This window comes from Leptosomus discolor, chromosome 16 (genome assembly GCF_034619465.1).
Source record: "Leptosomus discolor isolate bLepDis1 chromosome 16, bLepDis1.hap2, whole genome shotgun sequence".
Taxonomy (NCBI): domain Eukaryota; kingdom Metazoa; phylum Chordata; class Aves; order Leptosomiformes; family Leptosomidae; genus Leptosomus; species Leptosomus discolor.
In genome coordinates, this window is record NC_141406.1 from 2,194,270 (window position 1) to 2,204,212 (window position 9,943).

Sequence of the window (9,943 nt, forward strand, 5' to 3'; positions counted from 1 at the left end):
GGAGGGGGGCACAGGCGTACCGCAAGTGACTCGGGGGGCACGGGGCAGCCCCGCCAGCTCTGTAACCGAAACCCCTCGTCCCTTCGGCAAACCGTGCCCCGCGGGCAGGTCCCCCTGCCGCGGCGCTGTGCCGGCCCCGTCCGCGCGTGTTGCCTGGGTGCTGGTGGCGTCCGGGAGCGCCCACGCAGCCTTGCGCGTGCCAAATTGGGAAGAGACCAGAGGCGTTTCGGTAGGTGCCGCGCAACGTCAGCGCAGGGTCCGTGTCTGCTCTTGGGATTTCGGACGGAACCAAAGGCCCTGGTGTGTGGAGGCTCCCCCTTTTCGCCCCTGTTTGGTCAGGCGGGCCGGCCGCCTCGTTCTCTGCCTCCTGCTGCTGCCTCTGGGCTCGGCTGTGTTGCGTGTTAGGGGTCTTGGCGAGGAGGAATTCCCACCTATTTGCAGCTGGGGGAGACCCCAAGCATCCAGGGTGGCCAGGGAACCCTGAGAAACCCCACCAGGATACCTCTCCGGCCGCGCTTGAGCAGCCTCTTGAAATGCACGTCGGTTCCCGCAGGCTGAGCGCCGAGGTCCAGCCCGGCTGGGAAGCGCCTCTTTGGGCTGATGGAGGTCACGCATCAGGCACTGGCCAGGGCGTTCGGTGGGTCTCCTGTCCCCTCCTCTTCTCCTGGCACCACGGGCGTCCTGGCAGTCACCGTTTCCCCAGGAAGACAGCACCGGGTCCCAAAAATCCCTTGCGTCCGTGTGAATGTACGTACGTTAGAGGCGGTGCCTGTGTGTGTACATCACGCACAGATGTCTGTGCGGAGCTCACCAGGGAGAGTTTTGCTTTCTGGAGGAGGGGGATTGCTGCCCCTCTCTGGTCTGACTTCACTCACCCACTGTCCCGCTGAGCAGAAGGACTGTCCTGGGTGATCTGGTGCGGCAGCAAAATCCTCTGGCCCTGGGTCCCCTTGGGGCAGAGGGTTGGATTTCCTGCAGTTAACATCATCTTCTCCCTTTTCTGCCTGCGTGGTCGGCCGTCAGTCCTGGGGGCAGAACAGCCAGGATGCTAGCAGGTTAAAGTGGCTTTCTGGAGGGTGGAGGGGGAAAAATACGGAGGAGGCTGGGAGGGGGCAGGAAGCAAGTAGCGATGGCTGTCTGGATGGGTAGGAAAGCAGCACGGAGAGCTGAGCAGCAGCCCTGGGCTGGGTTTGAGCGCTGCCCCTGGGTCTCGGGGCTCAGGTAGGTCACAGAGGTCGTGCTCTTCCCAGACGTGCCTAGCAGGGAGCGAGGATTGCAGGCAGCAGCCTCCCAAGGGAGGGTCATGCTCCCTTACAGGACGATGTCTTGACGTGCTGCTGCTGCTGCTTGGGAGAGAGGCTGAAGAGCTGCTCGCAGCCCTCCACCAGCAAAGCGTGTTCCTGGAGCTGCTGGTGGTGCAGCATCCTCTCGGGAAGCCCTTCCAACCCCTCTGGAGCCACCCCGACACACCGGGCCAGCGGGGACAGGCTGCAGAGTGCCCTGACAGCCCCCCAGAGCCGAGGCGGATGGCGTGTGGCCTCTGTGATGAGCCGTGGCAGTTTGTCACCAGCCTTGACAGGACAAACAAGAGGCCCCCAAGGCCCCACGCACCAGCCAGCCCTGCCTCTGGCCGGCAGAGAGCTGCGTCCTGTGGGGCTCTGCTGCTGCCCGCAGGAGGGCGAGGGGAGGAAAGGACCGCTTCGGGCTGGAGGAGGGCCCTTGGGCATCTTCTGGTCCCTTCCAGGTCAGCTTCAGCTTCACACCAGGTTGCTCAGGGTATTGTCCTGACTAGTACTGAGCATCTCGAAGGGATGTCACAGCTTCATGGGCCCTACCTGCCTGGCTGGTAGCTCTTCCCCCCCACATGAGGACACAGGAACTGCCTGTCCAGGCAAGGGCAGAGCGCTGCGTGTGTTACCTCTCTCTCCTACCCTCCTCACTTCGGCTGGAGATGCCTGGGCTGGGCGGAAAGACACACTGGATGAAAAACCAGCTGCCCCAGGCCTGAAAAGTGAGGACTGCTGGGCCCCATGGTCCCCCTGACACTTGACAGCTGAGGTTGCAGGATGGGGACATCTCTGCTTTCTCTGGGTTTTGGTTTGTTGTTTGTTTTTGGTTTTAAAAAAAAAAAAAAAAAAAAAAAGGTATTTTATTTGATCTAGGACAGCTGGAGGTTGGAAATTATTTGGTTCCTTTCCTGTTTATATTTGGCTTTAAAAAAATAAACCCCACTGCCTTGCCCTCTCTGCCACAGCGTGCTTTTCTGACCTGCCTGCCTCTCCCGAAACTGCTGCATTGTCTCTGGAAAGCAGTTTGCTCTTCCCCTGCGCTCACGGGAGGCTGACGTGTCCCTGCCAGGCCTGGAGCCTGGTCTGGCAGCGAGAGAGACGGTGCCAGAAACCCCCACCCTCTGCACCGGGCCCTGCCAAACCTGCCTGCCTCTTGCTGCCTCTACCTCCCCGCTGGCCCTGCACCGCCTGGGGGCACAGCCAGTGCCTCTGGCCCTAAGGAGGGCTGGGGTTCTCTTTTTTTGGGGGTATCCTGTGTTTCTATCCCACCCCCCCACCCCCCTTTTTCTCTCTTCCCACCCTCCTGGGTCCCTGGGCAGAGCCAGGGCTGGGGGAAGCCGAAGGACTCGGGTGGGAGCTGGGGTTCCTGCCGCTGCAGGGCATCCCCAGGGGAGACCCCCGGGCCCGAGTGCCTGCAGCCAGGCTGGGCGGGGGGGCGTGGGGGCCACTCGCTGCCCTTCTCCTGGGGCACGGTCCCAGCAGGGCCATGCAGTGCCCGGAGCCACGAGTGGGCACGGCCAGGGGCTTCAAGCGCCACCAACGCACGGGGGAGCTGCTCCCAGGAGGTCCCTATCCCACTCCGGCCCCTTGGCGGGGCTGTTAACTCTGGAACCTAACGACGGCGCGCGCCGGCGGGGAGCTCAGGGACCCGGGGGAGCCGCACCGCCACCGCCTCCCTCCCCGCCGCGCCCGCCCTTATAAGCGGCGGCGGAGCCCGGTGCAGCGGCCCGCGGCGCGCCGCCTCCCGGCACGGCCCGGCACGGCCCGGCATGGGCTCCGCGCACTCCGTGCCCGCCGAGATGCGGGAGCTGGCCGACAGGACCGGCTGTGAGTATCGCCCGCCGCGGGGCCCCGCAGCAGCCCGGCCCCGGGGGCACCTTGGCCGGGCCCCGCAGCCCGCACCGCCCCCCGGGGGGGGGGGGACGGGGACAGACACGGGCTGTCCGGCCCCGCAGGGGACATGTCACCAGCGGGGGGGGGGGGGATGTGGAGGACCTGCCACCCGGGGGGGATGCAGGCACGTCGTCAGGGGATGGATGGATGGAGGGGTGATGGGGGGCGGTGTAAGATTGTCACCCGGGGGTGCCGGCATGCCACCGGGGGGGGGGGGGGGGGGGGTGTGTGTGCAGCCATGTCCCCCACGGGGATGCACCCACGGCCCCCCCCCCCCCCCCCCCCCCGGTGCCACACTGCCGCCGGCCGGGGCGTCGAGCGTTCACACGTGTGACCCCAGCACCGCTTCGCCCTCCCGCGCTGCTCGGCCAAGAAACTGTCCCCACGTCGCTGGTTTTGCCCAGGAGCCACCGGCTCCGCTGCCGCTGAGGCGACGCTCCCCGGGGCCGGTGCGGTGCGTAACGCCCGGCGGTGCGGGGGAAAGGGACCGGCGGGCAGGGCTTGGCAGCAGGGATGGGGCCTGGGGCTCCAGGCAGGGGTCGGTGCGTAGCGTGGGGGGGTCGTGTCCCTCCTGGGAAATGTCGTCGCTCCAGGATGCCCCAGGACGCGGCCAGCTCTTGGGCGCAGAGATGGGGAGCAGGCTACGAGGGAGGGAGGGGTGGGGGGAGGCAGCTCTGCCCACGGCCAAAGGGTGTGCTGGGGTTTCGGGGGTCCAGCCCCTCTCCCCAGCCCTGCCACTGACCCTAGGGGTCGCAGCGCCCTCCTCCCCTGGGCGCCCCAGGGTGAAAGCGCCACCTCCCCGCGGGCAGGAGCCTGGGGAGCCCCTGGGGTGCAAGCGGGGCAGCCCGGGGTGGCGGGTAGTTTTGGGGAACGCCTTGGCCTGGGGGTCCTGCCACACCGGTGCTGCCAGCCTGCCTGCAGCAGGCCCCTCCGGCGCAGGCAGTGCTGCCCGTGGGCCTTTCTCTCGCACCTGCCCACGGGAGGCACCTGCCTCACGCCCGAGTGCCCCTGCGGGGTCAGGCCTGGGGGGGGGGGGGGGTGTTACAAAGGCAACACCCAAATAAATCTCATCAAAACCAGAGGTCGGGGCGGGGTGGGGTGGTGCAATGACCCCGTGCCACGACTGGGGTGCACGTAGTGCGCTGCCGGCAGGATTCACCGGGCTCCCACCGTGCTGTGGCTGCTGCTTGCAGGTTGTTGGGTTTTCTTTTCACAGGCTTGCTGCTGCGGTACAACCCCGTGGAGGGCATCGCAGCCGCCCTTGGGCCCTTGGGAGGAGGAGGGACAGGGCAGGGCTCCCTGCATGTCCCCAGGCTATGCCCATGGCACGTTCCTTCGCTTTCTCCCCCAGTGCTTTAAACCCCGGAGGCCGCAGGGGCACCCACATCCCTCTGCTCGGGGCATCGGGGCTGGCTCCCGTCCCTGCTGCCGCGTGCCCGATCACGACGCTGCAGCAGAGGCGTCTGCCTGGTGCTGGTGGCTCTTCCCCGGGACAACGGGATCGTTTCCCGCACCCAGGCCAGCCCAGCAAGGCGAAACAGGGAGGGCAGCGCGGGGCTGAGCCCCTCCAGTGCAGCTCTTCCCTGGAGATGCCCTTCGCTCAAGCAGCACAAACCGCTGCAGGCTGGGAAACAGCAAGCCCAGCGCGCTTCGGTTTGAGTACCGGGCTTTCCCCCCCCCCTCTATAGCACAGGTTGCCATGCTTGGACACTGGCCTGCAGCATCAGAGGGCTGAGGCTGTATCTCAGCGATCCAAGCAGCCTCTGCTGCCCTTGAGCCGGTCCTTCTCGCAGGAAAGCCTTTGCCCTTTGTGCAGGTGCAGCTGTTTTTTCTGGAAAGCAGCCGAGCGCTGCTGCTCTTCGCAGGACGGTGCGGTCCTCCGAGACCTGCCTGCACCGCAGCCCTGCACCGCAGCTCGGAGCCAGGCGAAGAAGACCTGGGTTTGGGAAAAGGGCGGGGGGAGAGCTCTGGTTTTTTTGCCTTGAAGCTGTGGGCTGAATGCAGAGCGGGGCTGGACCGACTGCGGGCACCCAGCCAGTGACCCCAGGTTTTTTGTCATGTCAGTGGTTGGGACGTTTTTCTGAGAGATCAAAGATTTTGGTGCGCAACCGAGTCCCAGATGCTGAAAGCTTGGTGGCCCTGCTGCTCCCATGGTGACGGTGATGTTGTCAAGGGAGAAAGTGAAAGGTCACTTCTCCATGGCCAAAATTAGAAAGCAAAGTCCAGAGAAAGTTTCTCTGTGTGTGGACAGCAGCAGAGCACCAGCCAGAGAGGGATCAAGGGAAAAAAAACCCAAACCATCATATAGGTGAATCGGTGGTGCCTGTGCAGCCGGCCATCACCGCCTGAGAGCCAGCAGGTTTGGGGGGGGGGGGACGGGGATGGGGGACACAACACCCCTCCAAATCCCATCGGGGGGCGAAGGGGCTTAAATGGCCTCATCCTGCAAAGGGGCTGGTGGCTGCCAGCGCAGGCAGAGAGCTGGGGCAGGCACAGAGCCCCAGCAACAAGCACAGATGGGTTTTCCAGTCCGTTAATAGAGGTCTCTGAGCGCTCAGCCTCACTGATCAATACGGTTTCCATTTCAAGGCTGCGAAACAACAGTCAGAACCGGAGCAAAGGACATTATTTAAACATCATAAAAGCGAGCGAGGGAGCCAGCCAGCAGCATTGACCTGTTGTCATTCAGCTGCAGCAGTTAACGGTTTGCAACCCCCTCAATTATACTCTGACATGCTTTTATCTTTCTCCATGCCGCCAGGCCAGGCTGACAACCAGCCGCCGGTGAAGCCCTGCCCCGTGCCGGGCTCCAGCCAGGCCACGGCGAGCGTGTGGGTCCAGCTGGCGCCCGGACGGATGCCACCAGCTTGTGCAAACAGAGCCGAAAGCCTCTTCCCTGGCTCCTGGGAATGGCTACTGTCAATATTTGCACGAGAGAGTCAGGCTCTGCACGTCTTCGGAGGGTTGTAGAGCTTGGTTACAGCCTGCAGAGAATAGCTGGGAAAAGATAAAATAACCCGTGTCATGGGATGAAGGAGGTGAAAAGCTGCTGCCGAGCCTCACGCTGTAACCTCAGCACTCGCGGGTCTCAAAGCAAGGCTGATGGGCGCCCCAGCTTCCAGCCGTACCCCAGGCTGGTGCTCGGGTGGGTGCTGCCCAGGGGCTGGTGCATCCCTGGGGGGAGGCAGCGCCTACCTCGATGGTTCAGCTTCCCCCCAGTAGCAGCAGCTACTTCAAAGCCCAGCTTTGCTTTTTGGGTGCTGATGTGTCTCTTCCGCGTTCAGCCTTTTCTCCCCACCCCGGCAAGACGCAGGTGGCTGCTTTGGGATTTTCTTTTATTTAAATGTTGTTTTCTGTCACCCTCACGGGTGTGGACACGAGCGCATGACTCCCAGCTGCAAGCAGAGACGTCCCGGGGCAGGTCGAGACGTGCTCCCCGGGCACGGCTCCTGCCCGTGGTGCCAGCAAACCCCAAATTAAATGGCCAGGCCTGTTTGAAGGGTCTGTTACGGGGGGGGGGGGGGTCCTAAACGGGGGTGGGTGTTGGATCCTGCCATGCTGTGCCATACCATGCCATGCTGTGCCGTGCCGTGCAGCCTGAGCCAGCGGGGTTTCTGCAGACCAGGAGTGGCGTCACCTTGGTGTCACCCCGTCACCCCCCTGCAGCGAGCAAGGGACAGAGCACACAGAGACCGATGCAGGGCTGCACGGAGCCACCACAGGGAAACAGGGACGGGGATGACGGTGCCAAGCAGTGCCCAAGGCACTGCCCTGCTGGCGGGGATGCGGGGTGCAGGAGCAGGCAGCCTTTTGGCTACTGCCAGACGGGGCGGGCTTCGGTGGTGTCCCCAGGGAACAAGCTTTGTGGCAGGTTTTTGGTGCCCACCAGTCTCCTCGTGTCCCTGGGCAGGGCACGAGCTCTGTAGATGGGTCCTCCAGGGGCTGCCCCGTGCCCAGGGAGCTCACCCTCCCCATCGCCTCTCTCTTTTCCCCCCGACAGTCACCTCTGAACAGATCGAGCACCTGCACCGGCGATTCAAGCAGCTGAGCCGGGACCAGCTGACAATCCGGTACGGCGCGTCCGTTTCTACTGCCGGGGCGAGACCTGCCCCGCCGGGGCTGGCCAGAGCATCGCCCACGGCGCCCGCCTTCCCCGGGCTGCCGAGGGGCGCCTCGTGGCGCTGCCCGGCTCCCCGGCCTGCGAGGACGAGCGTGTCCTTCCCGGTCATCCCACGGGCGTGCTGAGCTGGCACTCCGCAGTGTGGCATTGCGAATGATACGAGGAAAAAGGAGGGGATGGAGCAGTGGCCTGGGAACAGGGTTGCTCGTGCCAAACATCCTATTTTCCCCCAGCTTTAAAACCGGTTCTGGGGAGGGAAGTGGGACATTCCTACACGGTGGGGTTTGCAGTTGCCCTTTTTCCCCCTCCTCAGTGTTTTCGCAGCAAATCGTGCACGAAAGCCATGACTCTGCTTCCTCGGGAAAGCTCTGGCACATCCAACCAGCTTCACCAGCCACAGCAGGAGCCAGCGCGGGCTGGGGAGCCCAGCTGCCCTCTGCTCCCTCCGCAGGAGATTATTTCTTGGCTCATTTGCTTTATAAAAAGTCGATAGCGAAGGACCAGCATGAGCTCAGCCTGGCGTCTGTGCAAGCACAACACCGGGCGTCAGCGAGATGCAGCGGGATGGTGCAGGGCAGAGGAAGCCGAGGGGAGGGGGAACGGCAGAAGCTCCTTCCCTTGCCTCGTCGAGCCCCCTCAGGGATCTTATTCCTGGGAAAACTCTCTGAAACCCATGATAAGGTCAAGCCATGCAAAGGGCTCCAGCATCAGCCCCGAGCCAGTGTCCCAGAGCTTCCCAAAGACCCGTTTTAGTGGGGACAAAGATCCCCTGGAGCTGCAGCAAGCACAGACAGATGCAGCAGCACAACTTCCTCAGTCTGAATGGAGGCAAATAAGAGTTTTCCATGCAAAACTTCTATTTATTTCATGATTACTTTGAAGGAATGAGGTCGGGGCTTCTGCCCCAGCCCTTCAGTGATCGTTGCAGCACCTCCCTCCTCCGCGCCTCCCTCACGCTTTGGGCTGTCTCTGTTTCCGTTGCAGCAAGGAGAATTTTGACAGCATCCCCGATCTGGAGTTCAACCCAATTAGGGGGAAAATCGTCCATGCCTTTTTTGACAAGCGGTAAGAACATCCCCAGCACCACAGGGAAGGTCGGGGTAACTGCGTTATCCTCAGAAAGCTGGACACGGCTGGGCAAAGGTCTTCTTCCTAAAGGCTGGGATGGGGTCAGGGTGAAAATTGGATGTTTAAGCTAAGTCTTAGGGAAAAAAAACATTCCTAAAGCTTAGGGATGTGCCGGGCTCTGCGGGAGCGGGTGGCTGGGGGGGGCGGTCCCAGCTGCCCATCACCGGCGGCTCCGCTCTTGGCAGGAACCTGCGGCCGGAGTCGGATGGGCTGGCGGACGAGATAAACTTCGAAGACTTCCTGACCATCATGTCCTACTTCAGACCCATCGAGATGAACATGGACGAGGAGCAGCTCGATCGCTTCCGGAAAGAGAAACTCAAATGTGAGGCTTGCCCAAAGCCCAGGGCTGGCAGGGGGACGGTGGGAAGGGGCTGCCCTGACCCTGCCATGCTCCTCTCGTCCCTCCCAGTCCTCTTCCATATGTACGACTCGGACCACGATGGGAAGATCACGCTGCAGGAGTACAGAAATGTAACGTATGGTCCCTCCCGCCCCCTCACCACGGAATTCCCGGCCCCGGCTTTGACCCGCTGCCTCGTAGGTGGTGGAGGAGCTGCTGTCAGGGAACCCCCACCTGGAGAAGGAGTCGGCGCGGTCCATCGCCGACGGGGCCATGATGGAGGCAGCCAGCATCTGTGTGGGACAAATGGTGGGAGCTGGTTCCTCGCTCTACCGCGGCACAGAGATATACAGATGGTATCAAAAACAGGGCTGGAAGGTGTCTGTCCTGCCCGGGGCATCTTCCCTGTCCCCAGGCTGCTTTGGCTGGAGAAGATTTTTTGCAGGCAGCAGCTTTTGGGGGTTTTGGTTTATTTTTTTCCATTATAAGAGCCCAAGGGGGCTAAGCAAGCGGCACGCCGTAAAGCACCACCCGCAGTGCTTGAGGCTTGAGCCCTTACGAAACAGCAGCTCCTTGCAGCCATGGTGGTTCTGGGAACGAATTTTGGGCTGGCCATGGGGCATGGTGCAGGGCCAGTGCCGTGGGAGACATGTCCCACAGTCCCAAGGGACCCACCCCTGGTCACCCTGTGCCCCGAGGCTCCTGCCCATCAGCAGCCGTAATGTTTTCTCTCTTGCTGCACACAGGGGCCGGACCAGGTGTATGAGGGCATCACCTTCGAAGACTTCCTTAAGGTTGGTGCCATCTCTGCTCATCTGCCCGGGAGGAGGGTGCCAGGCAGTCGCAGGGACCTGGGCGTTTGCCCCCTGACCCTGCTCACCCCATTTCCCTTGCAGATGTGGCAGGGGATCGACATCGAGACCAAGATGCACGTCCGCTTCCTCAACATGGAGACCATCGCACACTGCTACTGACCGCTGGCTCCCTCCTGGGAGGAGGAGGAGGTAGGAGGAGGAGGAAGAGGAAGACGAGGACTCTGCATCAGCTCCATGTTCCTGGCACCAAGCGCTTTGTACCTGCCCGCGTGCCTGTCCTGTACTGGGGCTGCCTTCTGCTCTCTAGAAACCTGTAAGAGGCTTTTATCTGTAATAAAAGGTATTTCTCTTTTTA

At 62.7% G+C, this 9,943-nt stretch overlaps 1 protein-coding gene across 3 annotated transcripts; it reads left to right on the forward strand.

Moving 5' to 3' along the window:
* Positions 1-3,058: 3,058 nt before the first annotated feature.
* On the forward strand, positions 3,059-9,943 carry TESC (tescalcin). Of its 3 annotated transcripts, none has more exons than XM_086474223.1 (8): positions 3,059-3,116; positions 7,183-7,252; positions 8,287-8,367; positions 8,616-8,755; positions 8,843-8,904; positions 8,975-9,089; positions 9,506-9,567; positions 9,670-9,943. In XM_086474223.1, exons 1-8 carry the CDS (start codon positions 3,059-3,061, stop codon positions 9,745-9,747), a joined length of 666 nt encoding a protein of 221 aa, XP_086330349.1. In that variant the 3' UTR covers positions 9,748-9,943. The 3 variants fall into 3 exon arrangements, with proteins under 3 accessions (XP_086330349.1, XP_086330350.1, XP_086330352.1); XM_086474224.1 differs by having other exon boundaries at positions 8,975-9,082; positions 9,520-9,567; XM_086474226.1 differs by lacking the exon at positions 8,287-8,367 and having other exon boundaries at positions 8,975-9,082; positions 9,520-9,567.

Coding starts and splice junctions, on each gene's coding strand:
- TESC (XM_086474223.1), top strand. CDS start 3,059: ATGGGCTCCGCGCACTCCGTGCCCGCCGAGATGCGGGAGCTGGCCGAC. Junction 7,253..8,286: donor CGGGACCAGCTGACAATCCG/GTACGGCGCGTC, acceptor TTTCCGTTGCAG/CAAGGAGAATTTTGACAGCA. Junction 8,905..8,974: donor CGCTGCAGGAGTACAGAAAT/GTAACGTATGGT, acceptor GCTGCCTCGTAG/GTGGTGGAGGAGCTGCTGTC.